This window comes from Aegilops tauschii, chromosome 2 (assembly GCF_002575655.3).
Source record: "Aegilops tauschii subsp. strangulata cultivar AL8/78 chromosome 2, Aet v6.0, whole genome shotgun sequence".
Taxonomy (NCBI): domain Eukaryota; kingdom Viridiplantae; phylum Streptophyta; class Magnoliopsida; order Poales; family Poaceae; genus Aegilops; species Aegilops tauschii.
In genome coordinates this window covers 432,284,802-432,307,206 of record NC_053036.3, presented here as the reverse complement: position 1 = coordinate 432,307,206, position 22,405 = coordinate 432,284,802, and the positions used below count along the sequence as shown (strand labels likewise).

Below are 22,405 nucleotides of genomic sequence, written 5' to 3'. Positions count from 1 at the left end.
TTGGACACCGGTTGCCCCTGGGCCTTCCTTACAGGTGGGTCCACATAGAGTAGACAGTGTAGTTGCCATTTCCCCTTCCCCTCCCTCTGTCTTATCCTAGCCCCGAACCCTAGATCGGCGACGACAAAGGCGACCCAAACCCTAGCACTCGACGGCGACGCGGGCTCCCATAGAAACCGTGGCCTTGATGTCGTGAAGTCCTCATCGCCGGATCTACATCGCACGGCGGTGATGGTGGAGACACGCTCTTCGCGCGGCGGTGGTGGCGGCGGCGACGATGCCATGAGGAGTGGCTGCACGACAGATTCAAGGCAGGAGATCCCGGCAGGGTAAGTTTCCAGATCCAGTACTTACTCATCTGTTTCCATGATTAGAAAGGTGCAGTCCATGACTTCGGTTGTGTTCACAATCGTAGGATGGATCCATCGCGTGCGTTCTTTCTGACAATTAGAATGGAGACCACTCTTTTAGCAAAGGGTGGTACTAAGGGACATGATGCAAGCTTCATTTTCCCTCTAGTGGTGGACTGCACAAGCTCTTTCAATGATTTTAGGTCTGCAATCTATAGGAAATATCCTTGGGGTATGCATGATGCAGTTGAGTTCAGATTCTGGGATGTAGAGAAAGCAACTTGGAATCCTCTACAGTGTGATGATGAGTTAGGTGTAATGTTTGCTACATATGTTGATTCCAAAACTGCAAATGTTGAAACTACTGTAATTCAGAGATGTAGAGCAGAAGCAGCAACTACAGCAGCAAAGCCCCCTGCCTCTAAAGCAACTACAGCAGCAGGAAGTACTTCTAGGAGCAGGTCAGCACCCCCTAGTAGTACTTGCAATCCACCTGTAACTCCTACTGCAAATGTACCAAGGCAACCTGGCTGCAAAGACACTTAAAGTCCTTTAGAGCCTATGATTGAGGAGGCTGAGCCTGATGATGTGCTAGGCCCAGATGAGGAGGATGAGAGGATGTTTCCAGATCTTGTGCAGAAGACAAATGAAGAGATAGATGAGGATTTTATTCCTTGTGAGTTTTCAGATACAGATTCAGAGGAGGATCAAGAGAACATTGACATGGGACATTTTGAGAATGATGATGAGGACAGGCCTAAGATGATGTATGACAGGGAAAATCCTAGTTTAGCTGAAGGAGTTGTTTTTCCTTCTGCTGTTGACTGCAGGAATGCAGTTGCCACATTCTCAATTCAGCATGAAGTAGAGTTCAAAATAGAGAAGAGTGATCCATCAAGGTTCACTGTTTATTGTGCATTTCCAAGGTGTAGATGGAGGCTACATGCCTCTTTAATGAGAAATAGTACTTTGTTTCAGGTAGTAACAGTACTAACTAACTAATCTCATTGATAGTATTTTGCATATTTAGTTTGCATATTCAGTTTCATTGAGCCACACAGTTTGCCTTAATGTTTACCTTTGTTTCAATTTACAGATTAAAGTAAATCCTTATGAGCACCAATGCCCAAGTGTGAACAGAAGTGAGAGGCTCAGAGCAGCCAAGAGGAGGTGGATAGCTGATGCTGTGCAAAATTGGGTCAGAGAAAACTCCAACATTGGTCCTGGTGAGTTGGTAACAAATTTGAAGAAAAAATATGGTATAGAATTGCCATACATGAGAGTGTTTTATGGCAAACAAATGGCAATTGACAACTTGTATGGTAAATATGAGGATAGTTTTCAGCTTTTGTACACATTCAAAGCTGAGGTTGAGAGGGCTTCTCCAGGTAGTGTAGTAGAAATTGACACACACGGTTCCTTTCCAGCTAAGAGGAAAGAGGTATGAGAAGCAGTGTTTTAGGAGAGTTTTTGTCAGTTTCAAAGCTTGCTGGCAGGGATTTTTAGCTGGTTGTAGGCCCTACCTTGCTGTTGATGCTACTGCACTAAATGGTAGGTTCAGAGGTCAGTTGGTTGCTGCATGTGCAATTGATGCACATAACTGGATTTTTCCAGTTGCATATGGTGTTTTGGAGACTGAGTCTAAACAGAGCTGGGGTTGGTTTTTCACAGTTGCAGATGAAGTTCAAAGGTAATATTATTCCTCTTTGATTTATTTATGTGCTTTTACCTGCAAATATCTCTTGTACTGTTACTAACCAACTATTTATTCCCTATTTGTTAGCACACCAAGGAAGAACTACAAGAAGGCAGCAGAGAGAGGAGCATCTCCAATGGCTATCAGCAAGAAGAGGAAGCTAAACACTTCTACAAGTCCAGAAGAAGAACCTTGCTCAGTTACTGGCAGCAATGTAGATGCAAGAGTTGCTGCATGTGAAGAGCAAGTTCTCCCTCTAGTTGTTCCCCAAATCCTTGTGAAACTGACTAGGAGCAGGGCTAGGGAGATGACAATCCCAGCTAGCAACACAAGGAGCAAGAAGGCCAAATCTGGAAAATGAGTACTAATGTGTTGTGCAAGTTTGAAACTGTTAGATTTGTTGTAATGTGTTCTTTTGGTTGCAGCAAGATTGGTTGTGAACTATGTTCTTTTGGTTGTTGAAGAATATCAAATGCTGCTTGTGAACTATGTCTAGTTGCAGCAAGATTGGTTGTGAACTATGTTCTTTTGGTTGTTCAAGAATATCAAATGCTACTTATGTTCCAGCAAGATTCATGTTTGATCTTTCTTTTCACAATACATGCATTTGGCAGATTGTTGTGTCCATAAAGCTTCATAACATAACATAACAACTGTTAGGTTCATACAACTTCATATGTTCATTACAGCTTCATAACATAGCAAGTGCATTTGAGCTACATAGATCATAAACTAATGTGCATTCTGTGCACAGACAGCCATTGAGATTGCTAGAAAAAAAATGAAAATGCTAGCAAACAACATTGTCCCGATGCGCATCATTTCTTTCATTTTCTTCAACTCCTTGTTCAATGCATGATTCTTCTTCGCAAGATCAATTGCTCTCTTCTCCAGGTGGTGACTTTTGATCCAGCTATGTTCGATCACTCCGTGCAATTCTTCAAAGGCAAGACCAACACATTCTGGAGGTGGTGGGTCAACCCAAACTGCCCATTCACATTCATCTGGCAACTGAATCAATAAATTTGATTAAAATTTTCCTTGAAAGTTAAATTATAAAATGGAAACGAAAATGCAATGCAAATGAAATCATACATCCAGAGGGCAACCCAAAAAATGACGTCCAGTGCTTGCGCCTCCCAGGCGACACGACGAGCCGGGATTAGCCGGTGCCCCGGACAATGATGCTTCGAGCGCGGCTCCAAGCCACAGTACGTCGAGTCTGCCAAGTAGAACTCAGAGCTGTGCTGAACAATGCCTACCCCATCCACCTAAATCAGGCCAAGATCCAGAAATTAACCCCCAAATCTAGCAAACCCTAGAAAAGCAGGGGAGCAGATGAGCTATAAAACCTGTTCGGCTACCGGCGACGAGTTCTCCGACGAGATGGCCGACGTCGACATGGTCCTTCCCACCTCTCCCCACACCACGATGTCACACCTCTCTTCCCAGCCGCTTCTCTACTTTCTTGTGCAGCGGGAGCTAGAAGATGACTAAAAGGGAGGGGGTATCAAACCCAGGGGAAAATGTGTCCATAACGTCGAGCCGTCACGGTCAAACGGCGCTGACCAAGCGGAGCTATGACAGAAGGGCATTCGAGCTGACGGAGGGGAAAAACTAAGGGCAAAACTGAGCATGCCCGAAAAGTAAGGGCAAAACCCGGGGGTGGGAACCAACTAGGGGCAAGAATGGAATTGGCCCTTATATCATCTCATCATGTTTAGTGTTTACAGTCATCATATTTTGAATTATGGCATTCTATCCGTGAATGTATGTGAATTATGGCATGCCAACCTATTTAATAAACACATTATATAGTTATGTCATGTCATCCTGTTTACATAGTCTCATATTTTGAACTATGTCTTTCCATCTTTTTTAGTTAGCAATCATAATGTGAAATTGTGTCATGCTATCCTGTTTAGTTAGCCATCATATATGTGAAATTGTGTCATGCTATCCTGTTTGGTTAGACAACATAAATATGAATTATTTCATGCCCTCTTTTATTCCCCACTATCCATTGCACCTGTCTATCATACAATGTCTATACTTTCAATTACTTTTCTTGTTTATCAGCCATTTGAATTGGAGAGCGTGATGGCAGTATCTAAGGGAGTAACAACACGGTCTTCAGAAAAGATAGTGCTACCAGTTGATGCAGATAGAACCACGGTTGTACTTGCCCAAGGACCAGATCCACCACACATAACCCAGACTCTCGCAGATTGTACCCCTACCCAGTTGGACAGAGAACCAGCTACACCCCTTCTAACCCCAACCCCGGCAGATAGTAACCCAGTTCCAGTTGACAAAGAACCGTCTCCACCATAGAGCACCCAAACACGAGCAGTTAGTAAGGGAACTGGAGTGCCCAAAGCACGAGGACCACCACTCCGAATCCCAACTCAACGCTTAAAGGAGAAGAAGATTTGTTCTCAGGTCAGGTTCTGTAGCTATGGTTCATACTCCTTTGCTCTTGCATTACTGTATTTACTCATACCAACTATTTTCAATTTTGAAGGATGGAATTGAAACTCCAATGGCGCAACAGGTATGTTTTAAACCTGTTTCTTTAACTGGTTTGCTGTTGTAACCTGCTCTATGTTGATTTCAGTTTCAATTGAATAAACAGTTATGTTCTCATGTCATGCACATTACAAGTGTTGTTATTGCTCTATAGTTACCCACACTTATATTATGTCTATTCTGCTTTGTCTTGAACAAATATTATTTGAACTGTGTCTCTATCTTGATTTGGCAACAAAAACTAGAATGATATAGACCATAAAGTGACCATGGTACATAGATATATGTTTGTTTCATGTTGTTATCCTGTCCACTTTACTACTGAACTCATTTACCAAAATGAGTTTCATATACAACATGGTAAACATGTGATGTGTCTGCTTGTTTCTCTTTTAGAATGCGGACAAAATATTGGAGAACAGTACCGCGTTATCCAATGGTAAAGGAAGTAATGCAGATAAGGTTCAAGATAGTGAGACATCCCTGTTGGTCTCCAAGAAAGCTGATAAAAACTATCTTGACGACAGTGAGGGAACCCAAAAGTCCTGTCTTGATGTAGTGTTCGAGTTACTGGCCACTACTGCTGGCACAAGCTCTTCGAACTCGCTGCCTGAATCAGTTCGTCTTCTTGAGTCTCAACTTCAAGTTGAAAGACATCGATCAGATGTGCTGCGACAGGAAGCTGAAGGACTGAGGAAGTCCCTGCAGAATTCAGATGCATATTTTCCGGTGCAACAGCAAGCGCTGGAGGATTTAAGCGCCAAACAAGAGAAAGTTAATAAGCTTGCTAAGCATCTTGCCAGCATTATGGGTACCCAGGATATTGTTTCTTGAGATCTTCTAAAGTGGTTTCAGTTCTGGATTTGTTTTGCTGCGGCGTTTATTTGCGCTGGTCGCCAACTTTGACAACCAGTGTATATGATATGCTGCTTTGTTCCCTATATTTGCACTAGTGGCGAACTTTGATGCCCAGTGGATGTAATATGTGTAATAGCCGTGATAGCCTAGCGTTAGTTGCTTGCTTATTTATTTCCTTGTTGTCTTGTTTATTTGTTTGCTTGTAGTCATTGCAGTTCTTTTTCCGCGGTTAGCTAGTGGCTGCAATAACCTATTTTTTAAAACTAGGCCACAATAACCATGGGCTGATATTTACTGTAGTGACATTGGGCCTCCTACTGGCCGTAGAAACAGTGGGCCTTCTACGGGCCGTAGAAACAATGGGCCTTCTACGGGCCGTAGAAACAATGGGCCTTCTGTGGGTCATATCATCAATGGGCCTTATACGGGCCGTATGATCGATTGGCCAAACATGGGCCAAACAGACCGCATTATGGCCGTAAACGGGCTAGAGTTGGAATCGTCTGTTCATGGGCCGACCATAACGGGCCATCGTTAATAGACCGTATTTGATGACGCTATGAAAACGGCCCAATGTATTAACGGACCACAAACAGGCCGACTGTAACCACGGGCTGAATTTGACCCACAAGCAGAAAATTACAGTAACGGGCCGTAAGTAAACGAATGCTGGAAATGAGCCCAAGAATAAATGGGCTCTGAGAAGGCCGAAAGATAACATGGGCTGGAAACGGCCCAACGGAATAACGGGCCGTTAATGGGTATAAAGTGATACAATGTTCATTACGGGCCAGTTTCACCACGGGCCGTTAATGGGTGTAAAGTGATACACTGTTCATTACGGGCCAGTTTCACCACGGGCCGTTAATAGGCCAAGAGTTACATAGGGCCTCATATGGGCCGAAAGACGTCATGGGCCATACATGGGCCAGAAGTGAAAACGAGCTGGAATCATATTGGATGGCCCAGATGACGCTATTGGGCCTAATTCGGATAGGGCGTAACGGGCCTTGGGTTAGCGGGCTGTAAATGGGCTATATGCGAACAGGCCGTTAACAGGCTTTCCATGGGCCGGCCCGCCAGCTTTTGACCAAGTCAAACGGGCTGGCCTTTTCACAGGAATGGGCCTCTGTTGGGCCGTGCCACGTGCCGACGTATCATAGGCGCCTTCTGTCCAATGAGTGGATGATATCTGTCCCAACGATGAGCCAACACGTGTTTCCTCCAGCCAATGATGATTTTACACGTGGAAAATCCCCATTGGTCGGGGCTGTTAACGGGTTATCGGATCCAAAACCCGACCCGATAGCTTAACGGCATTCCGTTATGGTGGATGCCACGTGTCGGTCACCCTTGACGAAAGCACTTCTGTGACGCGTGATTTATCGTCATGGAAGTGGACACTTCCGTGATGATAATTTTGGTAATGTCATGGAACACTTCTACGACAGCACAGGTATGACTATCTTGATTCTGTCATAAATTTGTCACGGATGTACATGCATGACAAAAAACGCGACCTACTATGACAAACACGTATCATCACGGGAGTGTATTTTTTTTGTAGTGTAGTGCGCTCGTTGTATATGAGGTCTGGATTTTGAATCGCCCACGCCCACTTTTTATTCTCATTTCTCTATTTTTAATTAAATATAGAATTAGCGGTGCTTATGCACAAAAAAACATCGCACGGGCAGTTTTAGTCACTGACAGTGGGCCATAGCCACGCTGTCGTGCTACATAAGCGCGGGATACGTCTAAATACGAGCGAAGTGATCGTATTTGCACGAAAACGCAAGTTGAATGACCACAAATCCATAGTTTTAAAGTTTTAGGACCAAATTGAACATCGAGCGCAAGTTCTGTGACTTCCGGTGATATTACCTCCTTTTCTACTATTCATGGCGGGAGCAGATGAGCTCGGGAGCCAAATAGCAGCTCTCCAAAAGAAGTTGCTATTTGGGGTACTCGTTTATCTTTCCTTTTTTATTTTGCATAACAAGTATTAGCTTGTGCTCTCATGAAAATCTACTAATATATGGTATCGATATCTACGACTCTCTTTATGGGCGATGTTGCTGCTTTGATGTGATGGTTTTCTGGGCTTTAGCACGACGACTTCCTGACTATCTATTGCAACAAGGTTTGCCCTTGCCTAAAAAAAAGGTTTGTCCGGCTCCGGTTAGGGAGGGGCGATGACGGTGGTGCATCTTCAGCTCGCTTCAATGCCTTTAGTCATCGCTAGGCAGCAGCGAATCTAGAACGTAATCGTAGGGCAGGCTTGAACAAGCGAGGAGGCACTGAGATGGGCCAAAAAGCAGCCAATTTGATGGGCTGGGCCCTGTATCATGAACAGTAAAGGCCTATTTGATTCGGTTGGGGGGCAGGCTCAAGCCTGTTAAAGCCTGTATAGTAGATTTGCCCCTGTCGCTAGGTGACCCATAGACATGATTATAATTTTTGTTACCTTTGGAAGGTTGGAAAAAGCGGTAGGCGTAAGCGAGGCGGTTGGCCTTCGCCTAGTGCCTAGGCGGCGCCTAAGCGCCCTAGGCGCAACCTAGGCAGTAATATAGTTTTTACTCATAGTGTATTTGTGATTATTATATGGGTGTCGATATTAGTTTAGGGCATATAAATAAGTTAATTACCGTCTACTGCCATTGAAATATAACCCGTTTGGCATATCAGTGCAGTACGTGGCATGTTTTCTTGCTAGGGTAGGCAATTCCTTGCTTGCCCTGCCTAGACCTCCATTTATGCCCTACGCGGGGCGATTGGCCATTGCCTAGCGCCTAGGCGTGCCTAAGCGCCTCCTAGGCACTGCTTTTTTCAACAGAGGCTTTGGTGTTCTTTGTACTGTTATGACTGATTATGAATAAACTGGAGGGTTCTTTCAAAGAAAAGGGGGCATCCATTTGATCTAGTTAATCTTGAAAAAGCTAATTTTCTGATTAGCTTTGTCCTAAGTGAAACCTTATAAAGTTTGACCTAGTTATAAAAAACAATATAGACATCTACAATAATAACTATATAGATGGTGTGAAAATATACTCAATTGTTATTCCAATAATATCGATTTGGTATGGTAGATGTTAATATATATTTTTTATCAATTCGGACAAAATTTAAAAACGGGGGAGTGACCAACACGTGGTTTGTAGAATGTGCATTGCACAAAACGCAATTGCTATCGTTACTGCACGCCCATGTGACCTTTTATGGGTTTTTTCTTATAGGAAATACAAAACATGAAAGCACATATCTTTCGAGGATTCTTTCGATAAGGATCGGGAGGCAGGCCGGGAGGACAAAATCCAGGCACCAAATATGCTCTTCTTCCATGCATGGCGTTGTCGCCCCACTGTTGAGGGCCCTCGTGCGCCGCACGTGCTTGCCACGTGTGAGCCGGCACGTGTCGCCGCGCCATTGCCCGTCCGTGCAAGCCGCATGTGAAGCCAGGCGACGGGGCCACGTGCGAAAGGCGCGCCATGAACTAGTCAAACGCCGAGCACTCCTAAAGTCCCACCCAAGCTCCATCCATTATTGACCACACTTGGTTTATCACTGGACAGCAGCTATATAAGACGTGGATGTGAGAGCATACTTGCTGCATGTCAGGCAAGGAAGCGAGAGAGAGCCAGCAAAGTGCACAGCAAGGGTTATGTGATAGAGCTGCATTTGCACCTGCACCTAGAGAGGAGGAAGAAAGGTCGAAGGCTGGGAACTTGGCCATGCATGCGATGCATGCAACGTTCTCCTTGACCCTCTCGCTCTTCCTGTAGGTGCAGTGGCATATGCAACTCTATCACAGCATCCTAGGTACACATCACTCGTCACACATTCTCCCTCTCTTGTTGCTTTTGGCTACACCAGAAGCTCAAGGTGTCTTTATGCAAGTAGCTCGGCCAGCTTCAGCTTGGATCGATAATAGGTGAAGAAGAATGGCGTGATATGGCTGCATTTGCACCTGCACCTACGATGAAGAACAAAGGAAACGCCTTTTGTTATCATCAAGTTGCTAGGTGCAGTGGCACATGCAGCCGTATCACATGAATTTTCCGAACTTAAGTTCGAGTTACTTCGATTGTTTTTTTTTGCGAACAATTGTTTTGTCTCCTTTTTTACCCGGCCTGCTGGACTAGCTGTGTAAATGATGTACTCGTAGCAACTACTGATTTTCTTGAATATCAGAGCCTCATAGGCAACTAAGGATATTTTTTAAATATTTTTGCGGCTAACTAGGGATCTATTTCCCAAGACAAGTTGAGGATCTATTTGATTCGAAATTTTTCTAAAGGAAAATTTGCAGGATTAGTCTAACTTTTAGGAAAATAATCTGTATGTGCATTGTTTGGTTTTTAGGGTTGAAATTGATAAGACGTTTGCCATAGGATTCATTTGCACTAGAGGCCCCTTTGGATTGTAAATTACAATCCTTGTGATCCCCCCCCCCCCCCCCCCCCCCCCCCCCTCCTCTTTGGACTGTCTATGGATTAAAGGGATTGTGCCACCTAAAATTCTAGGATCGGATTTGCCTGTATCGGTCCCATAGGAATCTGAAACATCAACTGCCACCTCTTTCCAAGACTCAATCGCATAGGATCGAGGTATATTTATTGTCTTTCATCCAAACGACTATTCCTATATTTGCAACTCTCTCTTTTGCACTAACAAAACTGTGGCATTGTTTTGTTTGTTCTATTCATGTGTTTCTAATCCAATCCAAAGAGGGAGTCTTGAGAAAATTCTCATCCACTCCAACCTCTCGTGAAGAATACTATGTTTCTGAAATTATATGCTTGTGCTCATCTTTATTGATATGTTCTCAATCCAGTGATCCAAAGTGAATCCTAAGAAAATTCACATCCACTCCAACCTCTTGTGAAGAATGCTATGTGTTTTTTTCTTGCACATAATCAAATGTTCATGCAACTATATAGTTTCAAGATGGTATGTCGCTCTACTCCTACTGGTAAGGTACCCGTGAGAACTTATACATAACCAAAGCACAACTGAATATGACATACCACATTATAACGCAAGAAAATATATAACTTTAGAGTCACATATTCATGATGTATGAGATGTAGATTTAATTATCGTCCCACTGAAAAATAAAATATAGATCATTTTATGAAGATAGTAACAAAGCCTTGAACAATAAATAAATAAAGTAAAAGTGAATTACAATTTTTTTAGAGGCATGCGCACATTGATATACTACTGCAGCAACAAAGTATTTTGCGCTTCTCTTTAATAAAGTGATGAGGTTTGTGCATATTGCACATTGATAATCATAAAGTAAACAAAATGGCAATTTATTTAAAAGAAAAAAGATGGCAGCATTAAACTATGAAATATTCTAGAACAAAGGAAATATAGTGCTTTGAGGTTTGCTCATATAAGTGCACTGTGCAAAAGCTTAGAGCCTCTGTAATAGGTTGTACGTTTTGTTGGTAAAATAACCATGTCATCAACCAACAACTCTACATACAACTACTCCAATAGAGTGCATGTACCTTTTCCAACGAAAAGTGAGAGAATAAATATGGCTACTCTCTCATCTCAGCTTGGAGCTTGTGCAATGATTGTTGGTTTATATACATACAACCTTGTTATTTCTCCTTGTTTATTACATGTCATAGATAAAGTCCTATGTGGCAAATTTACCAACAACCATCTTACAACTATTGAAGATGCCCTTAGTATTGGAAACTACTCCCTCCGTCCGGAAATACTTGTCAGCGAAATGGATGTATCTAGACGTATTTTAGTTCTAGATACATCCATTTTTATCTATTTATGTAACAAGTATTTCCGGACGGAGGGAGTACTAGACAGTACATGTGACAAAATCTAACATAGCAAATAGGATATCCAATGGCAAACAATGCTCAGAAATGTCATCTCTAAACCGTTAGATTGGCTTTATCCAACATTCAATATTGAAAATTATTCGTATGCTATATAGTGGTATAGATATAAATGCTTTTTTATTTACGCGTTTAGAAATCCTGCTAATCAAAGAGGCCCTAAAGTTACTTCAGTTATTTTTCCTACCAGTCCACGTCCTGCTGGAATCATAACTATGTAAATGTTATACTCATGGGTACACTCTTGAATATCAGTGTCATAGGCAACTAGGGATGCCAGCATGAACACAATAAATAAACTACTCCCTCCATTCCTAAATATTTGTCTTTCTAGAGATTTCAACAAGTGACTACATACGGAGCAAAATGAGTGAATCTACACTCTAAAATATGTCTATATATATCTGTATGTGGTATCCATTTGAAATCTCTAAAAAGACAAATATTTAGGAACGGAGGGAGTAGATTACAACCGGCTCAGGTTACTTAAGCAACTGCATATGTTCAGTTACAGCCTCAGCAGGCAGCTCAATGAGATTAACAATTTGGGTACGAATAAATTCCAAGGTTCATAGTCCAAACAATTGAATCGACGCCCTACAGATCTGATTTACTAAGGCTACAGTTAGTGCAGCTCAACAGGGTTCGTCAAGGAGCTAATGCAGCTTACATATAGGGGTTTCTGGGTCAAGAACCAACAATGGTCGATGGCATCGCAGCACATCAGATTTGGAGATAACCCGGCAACTCCAAGAATATCAAGCACCCTGTGAGATGTTGATGATAAAATCAGGCCGCACGGGGTTATGTCCCACTCCTTGTCACCCTTCGGAACATGTCTTTAATGTTCTTTGATCCTACCTCAGGCTTCAGTTTCTTCGCAGGCCTCCCTTTGCTTGACTTGGCACTGCCATTTCCTACGCTCCCCTGTATTGACACATTTGACAAGCTTAGAGAACATGGCGTGGGCGCTGGCAAAAAGATAAAACATTCTGCAGGAGTTTACCTCTGAGGGACGAGCTGGAGCAGGTACAGGAGAACTATCAGCACAAAATGACGTGTTATTGGTTTTGGCCATATCATTTATCTCATTGATGTCTAACCTGCAGTGAAGCAGATTGTGCTAGCGTGAGACACATGGACAATACCAAACTACTTTCTTTTCTTTTCTTTTTGTGAGGGAACTACTGACTCTTGTTGAAAGAGAGAAGTCTTACTGCAACTTCTTGCAGAGTACTGTTAGCCATGGTTCATCCTTCAGGTTTTCACGAATTATTTGGACAGCCTCTTTCACTGTAGCACAAATAGTAAAAACAGCTCCATAAGAACATCACAGTTCACCTTATCAAGAAAATTATAAGATAGGGTTCTAAAATCTGACGTGGGTCAGGAATTTCATTTTTATTGGAATTTCTCATATTGAAGTAGTACATAACACATGATACATGAACAGTTATACTGGCACAAAGATGGTAATCTCAGCTGTGCTACAGAAGCAAGGGTACCAATGGAGTCATATAACTTGATCTGTCACTTTTTCTATACCCCACCACTAGGCTTAGATCAATACTCCCTCCGTTTCAAATTTGATCTAAAACCACGACTAGTACTTTTTCAACTAAAACCATGACAAGTATTTTGGAATGGAGGGAGTATACTATAAAGCTCCCTTAAGTTTACACACTTAACTTTACGTGAAAAGGAAGTCCGAGGTTTATTGTCATAGCTTAAGGCATGTTGGATATAGATCACACCAATGACCCATGTTATAATATGGTCATATCAATGTCGCACTTATGAGCAACATTAAACTGTTTGATTATGAGATAAACAGACACTTGTAAAAATAAACTGGGCAATAAGATGACGAGAAGTTACAGTGACATACACAGTTCTCTTTCTCCTTGAGCAGCATAATTTTTACCTAACTTAGAGATAGCCTCTTTTATACTGTGTACCTGTAAATGAGATTGAGAGTAGATATTTAATTCTCAATGGTACAGAGGAAGTGAAAAAGTATGATTTGGAATTCAATTCACCCATGAGGTTGTAATTGCAGAACTCAATTAAAACAGAGTAGCAACTTACCATGAGAAACTGTTATCCTTTCTCTCATTCAAGGATTAAGCGAACTAGCGACAACAGTGCATATCTATTTTATGTTCATGTTTATGCTTGTTAGCTTTGCCTGTCTAGTTTAGTTAGTAAGTTAGCTTTTCTTATCTTTTGTCTTGTTTTTGTCAGGGCCACCTCCATGCAGGTAGAGAACATGACAAGATGCATTACATTGGTTTCTCAATGAATGGTATATCTTAAATATTTTTGTGACAACAAACGGCTCATCAGTTAATAAGCAGCCTTATTATCCTGCACTCAGATGATCGTGCTGTAGGACTCTGCTGCTCACTAGTTAGTAGTCACTAAACCAAACACTCATCACCTTCTCAGCAACTGCTCTCTGATGTTCTCAAGCGAATGAGACAATCCCATGCCTACTCACTGGCTGCTTCGCTCATAAATGTGGCAAGGTACGCCCAAAGTACTCCCTTCAGTTGATCGCATTGCAAGTCGATGATAGCTTCAACAGCTGGATTGAGAGCACGGCCGAGAGTGCCGGTCCTGACAAGATGAAGGGAGTGTGATCTCCCATCATCCTCACGTTACAAGGGATATGGAGACTGCACCACTGCAGAATGACTGCGCTCTTTGAAGATGCCACGACCCGTGCTGGTTGACTCAATCCTTTCCAGGGCCAGCCTCTGGATGCAGTTAGGGCGGGAGGTATGTAAGTTAGCTATGGTTCTGGATATGACAAATAAAGCACAAATTGTGCATACCCTACGAAGTGTCCAATGTGGTCAATGTTTTCTGAACCTGCCTTCTTATACAACCTATCTAATCAAAGCAAACTACAAAATGGTGTGGACGAATTATGATTTAGTAGTCTGAACTTGGGACTTCATTGTTAACATCCTTGTGCAAGGCAAACAACAATAAACATTTAAGTGATTTCAATAATCAGAAGTGTGTGTCTTTTCTTAATGTGGTATAGCATACCTCCAACCCTAACTGCAGTTCACGTCATTGCTTTCATAAAATGCAATGCAGAACTAGCCTTCTCCAGCAAGGATAAAGATCAATAGGGGAGCATAGTGAAAGTTGGCAGAGTAAGAACTGACACAACCTACCTTACAGCACAGCCAAGTTAAGACCTTGGAATCATCTAGCCTGAAGAACTTCATATTAGCAACTTCTGCAGGAAAGATAACATCAAAACCAAATAATTCTGTAAGATTTATTGGATATGTTCTCACAGTATGCAAGTACAGAAATAATTTGTGCCATAAACAACAAAAAAGGGTAAAAGTTATTGTGTCTGGCAGTAAAACCGGTAGGAAACCATCATCCAAGAAAAAGAAAACAAGATCGCATTTATGAACTGTCTAATGTATAGTAACATTGTAGTTTCGGACACAAGCAGTAGCAAGTGGTCAAAGGGTCAAAGGGAAAAAGAAAACAAGCAGTAGCAAGTTTCGGACACAAGCAGTAGCAAGTGGTCAAAGGGAACAACTGACAGGTTGCAACTTGCAAGGGAGTACTAGTAACTAACAATGTCACAGCAACTTGATATCGTTGTAATTGTACATCAAATATATATTCCAAAGACCTACCTTTAACTTCACAAACCAGTTCCATATGCTTTCCTGCTATGCTCATGAGGTGCTGATATCCAGGATAACCTTCGATGTATAAAATTTCATCCAGCTGTCTGAATTTTCCCAGATCCTTACCGTTCTGCGACACGGGAAAAGGAATTGCTTTTAAATTGAAAAAAAAAGCTAGATGAAATATGAATCATGTACAATAAAATGTATCTTTGACCACACATACCGACATACGTGCAGCTTCGAAAAGTGGTAGAAGAATGAAGATGGGGTCAACAAGTGTGCAGTAGTAAACGCTACCATCTGTAGGAAGGAAAGCAGGATTCAATAGCAAAACCAGGTACTTAAATTCACTGCAGAAGCAAGGTAGATTTATATTGATGTGTTCTACATGATATGCAAAATAGCGAATGAGAAGAACATCCTCATTCCTTTATAAGTTTATATTATTATCATGTTCCTTAAAACTAAGGCAATATCTGATTTTCTTGTGTTATAAATTTTAACTGGCAGGTTTGCTGAGGCAAGGTAACAAACCAACAAACCACATAAGCTGCCTATAGGAAACGACAATAAGTTATGGGCTTCACCCCTAAGGAAAATAAATCAAGTTTTGCAGAGCAATGGCAAAACTGCATGGCTGGTTTATGCTTCCACCATACCTTCACAGACATAATCTCCCAAGAACCAAGAACCGTAACGCTCCTTAAACCAATTGAATTCATGAAGTTGGCCATCAGTGAACAGATACTGTGTTTCTTCTTCTGTTTGACGATAAGGAAGAGTCAATGCAAGCTGTTGGTTTATCTTTAAAGGATGCTTCTACAACAGAACTACTCTAAATTGACAATAGACCAATCACAAGCCACAAGCATCATCATGTATTTTTCTATGTCCTCGGCGATCAGAAACTTATACTGAAGTAGTAGGCTTGGGCACCTAGTTTCGGATGGCGAAGTAATAGAATATTCCCTTGACCATTGGCACCAGAAGGGCCTGCAAAGAAACACAATGTGGTCTGAGTATAAATATGGGTCTCCCACCATAAATCGGATGCTAGAGGCGATCACCAGCTAGCGGACTTATTAAATCCTGTTCTCCTTTCAACCAGGCCACACAAACTAACAGAGCTTAAAATAGAATACACCATACAGCAGTGGAAGCAGTACAAGAAATGTTCAGGGGATTGGGGGAACTCACGGGGAGCAACAAGGACACGGGGCGGCAACGACATGTTCTCACACCACAACGCCATCAGTGGTGGTCGTTGGCCCCTTCAGCTTTGTTACTGGTGACACCGGTTTGGGATTTGGTTCTACTGCATCGTTCAGATTAATCCAAAAAGGAACTAATTAAATAAGACTGCATTGATCTGTACAACAACAACAAAAACAGCGAAGGGTCACCCAAGCATAAAGAACTTGCCACCAATGATTTCTGCAGCACCTTCTGGACTGCCAACAAGGTACTGCTGAGGCAGCCAAGCTAATACTTTTCTCTATGAAACTGCCTCTGTCTTACTGTGAGATGCAGTGCCAGGTTTTATCTACAGACGAAACAAATTGAGATTAGACATTATTTAAGTTCATAAATTATCTGAGATCTTCATTTGACAGGACTATCAAACAGAAATTCTGAGAATATACATGTTACTGTGCCTACTCAGTTCTAATGTTATTCTCTTAAATGAGATTGAAGTGTGGCTCAACTAAAAAGACAAATTATGTAAGTAAGCTAAACCAACCATTCAACAAATATACTCTAGTGGTCTGTGGTGTGCCAGATCGAGGAAAAAACAATTTAATTAAGTTCTATCCAATTAGACATGGACTTGGGGGGGGGGGGGGGGGGGGGGGATTTGGGAGTTAATCTGGGTTTTTGCAATGTCCAAACCCCATTACTTCCTTGTAGATATCGGGCTCATGAAATTGAATTGGGGTCCAATACCAAATCAGCCTTGAGATTTCCCAATTCTGTTGTTTGATTGTACAAGAAACTGCAAGCTTGAATCAAGCAGTTGCAAATTCCAATTCTTGTTTGGATTGTACTCATGTACATAGTGGTGAACTGGTGCATTGCTACTTCTCAGCAGTTTGAACATTAGAGTGATGTACATCCTTGATATGCCTACTGTAAATCACAATATATGCTCACATTTTAATGACTATACATTGCTTTAGAATTAAAAAACGTGAAATATTCGAAAGGTCATTCATAATATTCTGAAAAATGTAGAAAACAGGTACAGTACTACTCCCTCCGTCCCATAATATAAGAGCGTTTTTGACATATGGGGCGGAGGGAGTAGTTGTTAGGAGGTCGAGAGGGGTTAGGGTTTAGTAATCCCAAATCGTAAGTAGCAAGATGTAGGTGCGTCTGTTCGGTCGAGGAAATTGGGGTGGGCGCGCCGCGCGAGATAGAAGGAGCATGGAGGCGGGGTGGCCAATTTCCGCGAAAACAGAGACGGCGGGCTCGGCATCGTGGGAGGGACGCGCAAGTGAAAGGGAGTTTGCCAAACAGCGCTATCCGGTGGCTTCAATTTCAGTTGGCTGATTCCACGCGCAGATCACGCGGCAGCGTTGGTAGCGCCGGGCACCGGAGTGCACAGGGATTAGGGATTGGGGCCGTCGGTGGAATGCGTACCTGGAGGGCCGGGAAGGTCGCCGGGGGTACTGACTCTCCGACCCCGAGTTCGCCCCTGCGTCGCGCCGGCAGGAGAGACGAAAGGGGACGGCGGTAGGGTTACTTTTGGCGCCACGCCGGCCTAGCCTCCCGCGTCTCCACTTTTCAGCGTTGCCCTTGCCCTTGCCCTGCTCTGTGCGTCCATGGGCCTAATTCAGCCCACCTGTCCATAGAAAGCCCTGACGGCCCAAAGTCCAAGCCCACGTTGGCTCTGACACCGCTAAAAAAAACACTTGGCGCTGACGCCGCCGGTCGACGTCGGTCCTCTCGAGGATGGCCGCTTGTCGGCGGCTTGGCTTGGTTTGACGGAGCTGGAACTCTCGATGTGACCGTACTCCGCGCTTGGATCGAGGACGGCGCCTGCAGCGATTTGAATCCCGAGCCCACCTTTGCCCCGTGCTGCTTCAGAGCTCAAACCCTAACCAGCAAACCCCGACTCGGATGGAGAAATCCGTTGCGGGATCAGCAGACGAGGGGAACGTCTCCATGGACAAGGTACCACTTCCTCTTTGGATTTCTAGCGCCTTCTTTGTGCATACCCAACCTGTATGAGTATGATTCGATTCTTTCGATCCCTTTTTTAGTTTGGTATAAAATAAAATTGTACTCCCTCCGTCCCATAATATAGTGTCAAAAAACGTCTTACATTATGGGACGGAGGGAGTAGATGTGCTGTTCAGTACACCCTTTTTAATTCAAAACGCTAGAGTGCTCATTATGCCATGATATCTGTTTCTTTTTTCTTCTAGAAACATCATGCGGTGTTGAATAAGTAAAAATAGGAAGAACTTGCCAGAAAAAAAAAAGGTTACCAGAATGCCTGGGAAAGGTCACACTGAAACTTAGTTCATGTTTTTGTTATGCCCTTCGTTCAATGTTCAGTTAAGATTGATGGCACATGTTATCTTTATTTTCAAGCAATGCTATGCGTTCATCTTGTGAAATTTATTTATTATGCAAAAGAGCTAATATCTATTGAAACAACTACCCTCCTTCAGTCATGTTATAGTGCGCATTATCTGATATCTGTTCTTTTTCTTCTGGAAACATCATGTGGTGTTGAATAAGTAAAAATAGGAAGAACTTGTCAGAAGAAAAAGGTTACCAGAATGCCTGGGAATGGTCACACTGAATCTTAGTTCATTTTTTGTTATGCCCTTCGTTCAATGTTCAGTTAAGATTGATTGATGGCACATGTTATCTTTATTTTCAAGCACTGCTATTGTTCATCTTGTGAAATTTAGTATGCGCAGCTAGTAACATCTATTAAAACAACGGGCAATTCTTCAGTCAAGCTCTTGCAAGAAGCGGTGTCTTTGCGATTGGATCAGCGGACTGCCCGACGAAATCCTGGTCAGCATCCTCTTCAAGTTGGATTCCAAGACTGCAGTTGGCACGAGCCTCCTCTCACGGCGATGGAGGCGCTTATGGAGGCTCGTGGAATCCTTCCATTTCAGTGAGGTGGTTTTACCAGACAACTATTGCTGGGTACGCCTCGGACCAATGCGGGACTACTTCAGCACACATAGAGATCACCATTTTGTTGAGTCCCTCCAGTGGTTCACAAGGCTTAAGAGAGAGACACCATTGAGAAGACTGTCCCTTGTGTTCTCAGGCAGTGTGGAGTGTAGCGATGTGGTCAACAGCGCCATAGCTTCTGCAGCTCAGCATGGTATCAGTGACATTGATATGGCAATTTTTGGAAGGATGGAGTACGAGTTCCCCTGGTGGTTGTTGTCTGTTTGCAGGAGCTCAGCGCTGACCAGCTTATGCCTAAGTCATTGCAAGCTTTCTGTCCCCCTCGACTTCGGAGGATTCGGTTCCCTCACAAAGCTTGTCCTTGTCCAGATGTATATGAGCCTGAAAGAGGTGCAAGTTCTCCTCAGGTGCTGTACAAACTTAGTGAGCTTACACCTGATTGGCATGTTTGATATCAGAATCCTGCGGCTTCCAAAGCTTAAAGAATTGCTATTGTTAATGACTCCATCGTTGGGTAAATTTAAGGTAGACACACCAGACCTGCAAAGATTGGAGTACTGCGGAGAGATGCTCCCAACATCTACGTTTCAATCCATTCCATGTCTTGAGCATGTTTCCCTGCAATTTACTGATGATATTTATCCAGAATATGACGCGGACAAGTTGGAGGATATCTCTACTTGTTTTCCCCATGTCAAGAGCCTTTGCTTGCGGTACGAGATCCCCAAGGTGAGCCCCACTTTCTGGATATTCTCCAGCGTGGTGTTGGTGCATCATTCATCTAACTTATTTTTTTCTGCAGCTAGTCAAACCAAGAACTCCTGCCACCTTTTTAAACCTCAAAGTCCTAACTTTGAACATCGCTACAAAACCTTCGGATGATCTTCTTTGGATGTTCATGTTCCTAATTGCTGCACCATATTTGGCTACACTGAGAACTACTGTAAGATTGGTTCCCCCTCTTGTATTCTGTACTTGCTTTAAATAGAAAATGTAGATTGTTCTATCCTGAACTATTCTGAAAGCTCACTTTCAACCTTGAACTTTGCAACACCTTTTTTTAACTTGGATCTCTTGAATCAGTTCACTGCAGACCCTCCCACTTTTACACGCAAAATAGGAAGTTTGAGAAATCTAGAAAAAAAATATTCAAGAGACCAGGAAAATGATAATTTTAAAAATTTAATTGTTTGAATAAAAAGAGATCTGGAACGTACTAGTAATATCGGGGATAAGTTTTCTCCAGATTGACTATTGAATCATTTTTTTTTTATCATGGGGAAAGTTTTGTAGGAATTTTTTGGATTGACTATTATAAAATGTTTAGCTGCATGTCATCTGTGAACTATTGGACCCATTTTTCTCATATTAACTTTATATACAAGTTCCAAACCAAAATTGAAGTTTCAAATTTTCCAAGAAATTCTGATGATTATTTTTTAAGTTTTTTTTTCTTTTCTGAAAAAATACTTATGTTGTTGACACACAATGTGTTGACGTGTAATTGATGGTACATTTCTGCCACGTGTCGTCTCAGCAAAACAGTTAGGGATAGTGCCAAGGGGTTAAAGTAAACTGATACAGGAGTTCAAGGTTAAAAGCAAACTTCTACAACAGTAGATATTTTCTTTTAATACCCCCAATGTTTGTTTTTTATTTGGAGGAAAAGAGCTCTTATTTGTTTTGCCTTTAACATTTCCAGGTACACTATTTATCATATCTTGAATCTCATAGTGGGGTGGTATGGGATGATGTCGACTTCCAGCACGTCAGTTTGAAGAATGTAGAGATGTATAACTTCATGGGAAGAGATAATGAGATAGGCTTGGCGAGGCTACTGTTATGTAGGGCTCCTAATCTGAGATATTTGTCCTTCAACCAAGCTCGTCTGGAGGAAGGTGATGATCACCAGCTGGTGCCCCCTACCTGGCCCATGGCTGAAACTTTTTCCCCAAGAGACAGCCAGTTCGTTCTCTCTAAGTTACTGGAGAATGTTTCTTCCAGTGCGCGTGTAGTATTCATCTGATAAGGTACTTTCCGTACTCCTATTTGTACAGCGCGTGACATGTGACATTGCATAATTAATGACTGCAAGATTTGATAAATAATTTCTTGGCCTCTCAGAATCATGCAGATGTGCTTCTCACAATTTGTAATTTGAGTGTAAATGGTTGTGCTTCGCGCTTCGCGTGTTCATCACTCCGATCATGAATGTAGGTAGAAGCAGAGTCTGTCATTGAGGCAAGTGATCCAAGGGTTCGCAGTTTGAAGCCGAACTACATCTAATTGAATTAATTTATGGTATACGTGTTTTTTTTTTTGGCATCTGCTATTCCTCAGGCAACTGAGATCTTTTTTTTTTTTTTGTCAATCAATTCCCGCATGAGTGTGTGCATGCTACCTGCTTTTTGGTGTTCCGCTCAAAAGGAAATAAGGAGAACTCTTTGGTGTGTGCGTGAGCTACCTGCCAACTTGTAGCTGTAGTGCACTCATGGTTGTAGCCTATAGTGATATTGTCGACTGTTGTTGCTTTGGTTGTGTGTGATAAGTCTGCTGATCACATGTTCCCACTTTGAGATATTTCGATAATAATCTCATTTTGAAATTTACGTCAACTTAATTAGTCAGTTTGGTATTTACCAACTCTAGAAAAGAAGTTTGAAATTTACCAAAATCACTGGTAGATATTGAAACCGAATTGTATTTATTTCATATCAGACTCGACAATGTATTAATACTGACTAGCCCCCACTCGCGATGGTTGTAAATGAGCATGTCCACCGGTATTTAGCTTAACTTTGAACTACTTCTACACTGCAAATTCATAAAAGTTCTAGTTTTGTCTTATGTCAAAATTCTTTTTAAGTTTGACTCGATCTATAGAAAAATATGCTAATGTATATGACGTAAAATGTATAGCAGGAAGACATATTTTATGGTGAATCTGAATGAACGAATTTGGTGTCGTAAATGTTAAGTGTATTTTTCATAGACTCAGACAAACATACGACGGGCCTAGCCTGTTAGTGGTCGGTGGCGGAGCGTAAGGACTATGGCCGGCCAAGCCCAACTAGATCATGAGAGAAAACATTGTACTCTTCTTTAGTCAAACCATACTTCAGTTGTTTTGTACTTTTGGTGAACGTTTATAAGAGATCCTGATGCTTTTTTCGCAAAAGAAAAGAAGAAGAGTAAGAGACGAATTAGTTTATTCTTTCTCTCAAACTTTTTTTTTTTTGAAACTAGGCAAAAGATTTACCATTTTCATTGAAT

General features: G+C 42.2%; 2 protein-coding genes across 10 annotated transcripts; one reads left to right on the top strand and one right to left on the bottom strand.

The window, feature by feature from the left end:
• Positions 1 to 11,768: 11,768 nt before the first annotated feature.
• Positions 11,769 to 17,750, bottom strand: LOC109763852 (uncharacterized). 4 transcript variants are annotated; one of them, XM_020322724.4, is made up of 12 exons: positions 17,615 to 17,750; positions 16,397 to 16,517; positions 16,172 to 16,289; positions 15,911 to 15,967; positions 15,634 to 15,735; positions 15,198 to 15,274; positions 14,978 to 15,101; positions 14,495 to 14,559; positions 13,195 to 13,264; positions 12,524 to 12,599; positions 12,313 to 12,409; positions 11,769 to 12,233 (listed from the first exon to the last, which is right to left on the bottom strand). In XM_020322724.4, the coding sequence occupies exons 3-12, from the start codon at positions 16,224 to 16,226 to the stop codon at positions 12,111 to 12,113; spliced, it is 846 nt and encodes a 281-aa protein (XP_020178313.1). In that variant the 5' UTR covers positions 16,227 to 16,289; positions 16,397 to 16,517; positions 17,615 to 17,750; the 3' UTR covers positions 11,769 to 12,110. The 4 variants fall into 4 exon arrangements, with proteins under 4 accessions (XP_020178313.1, XP_040255239.1, XP_040255240.1 ...); XM_040399305.3 differs by having other exon boundaries at positions 16,172 to 16,286; XM_040399306.3 differs by having other exon boundaries at positions 16,418 to 16,517.
• Positions 17,751 to 17,877: 127 nt separating this feature from the next.
• Positions 17,878 to 21,664, top strand: LOC109782267 (F-box/FBD/LRR-repeat protein At1g13570). 6 transcript variants are annotated; one of them, XR_002237467.3, is made up of 5 exons: positions 17,878 to 18,148; positions 18,944 to 19,657; positions 19,779 to 19,861; positions 19,935 to 20,075; positions 20,835 to 21,240. XR_002237467.3 is itself a non-coding variant. In XM_040399304.2 (5 exons), exons 1-4 carry the CDS (start codon positions 18,095 to 18,097, stop codon positions 21,156 to 21,158), a joined length of 1,437 nt encoding a protein of 478 aa, XP_040255238.1. In that variant the 5' UTR covers positions 17,878 to 18,094; the 3' UTR covers positions 21,159 to 21,162; positions 21,350 to 21,664. The 6 variants fall into 6 exon arrangements, 5 of the variants coding, with proteins under 5 accessions (XP_040255238.1, XP_020196453.1, XP_045089066.1 ...); XM_040399304.2 differs by adding an exon at positions 21,350 to 21,664 and having other exon boundaries at positions 18,944 to 19,861; positions 20,835 to 21,162; XM_020340864.3 differs by adding an exon at positions 21,257 to 21,664 and having other exon boundaries at positions 18,944 to 19,861; positions 20,835 to 21,162.
• The last annotated feature ends 741 nt before the right edge of the window (positions 21,665 to 22,405 follow it).

Excerpts from the sequence above, each read along its gene's own strand:
- LOC109782267 (XM_040399304.2), top strand. The coding sequence starts at position 18,095 with ATGGAGAAATCCGTTGCGGGATCAGCAGACGAGGGGAACGTCTCCATG. Across the intron at positions 18,149-18,943 it reads GGAACGTCTCCATGGACAAG|TCAAGCTCTTGCAAGAAGCG; the intron begins GTACCACTTCCT and ends GCAATTCTTCAG. Across the intron at positions 19,862-19,934 it reads TGCGGTACGAGATCCCCAAG|CTAGTCAAACCAAGAACTCC; the intron begins GTGAGCCCCACT and ends TTTTTTCTGCAG.
- LOC109763852 (XM_020322724.4), bottom strand. The coding sequence starts at position 16,226 with ATGGCGTTGTGGTGTGAGAACATGTCGTTGCCGCCCCGTGTCCTTGTT. Across the intron at positions 12,410-12,523 it reads GTACTCTGCAAGAAGTTGCA|GTTAGACATCAATGAGATAA; the intron begins GTAAGACTTCTC and ends GCTTCACTGCAG. Across the intron at positions 12,234-12,312 it reads CTCCAGCTCGTCCCTCAGAG|GGGAGCGTAGGAAATGGCAG; the intron begins GTAAACTCCTGC and ends GTGTCAATACAG.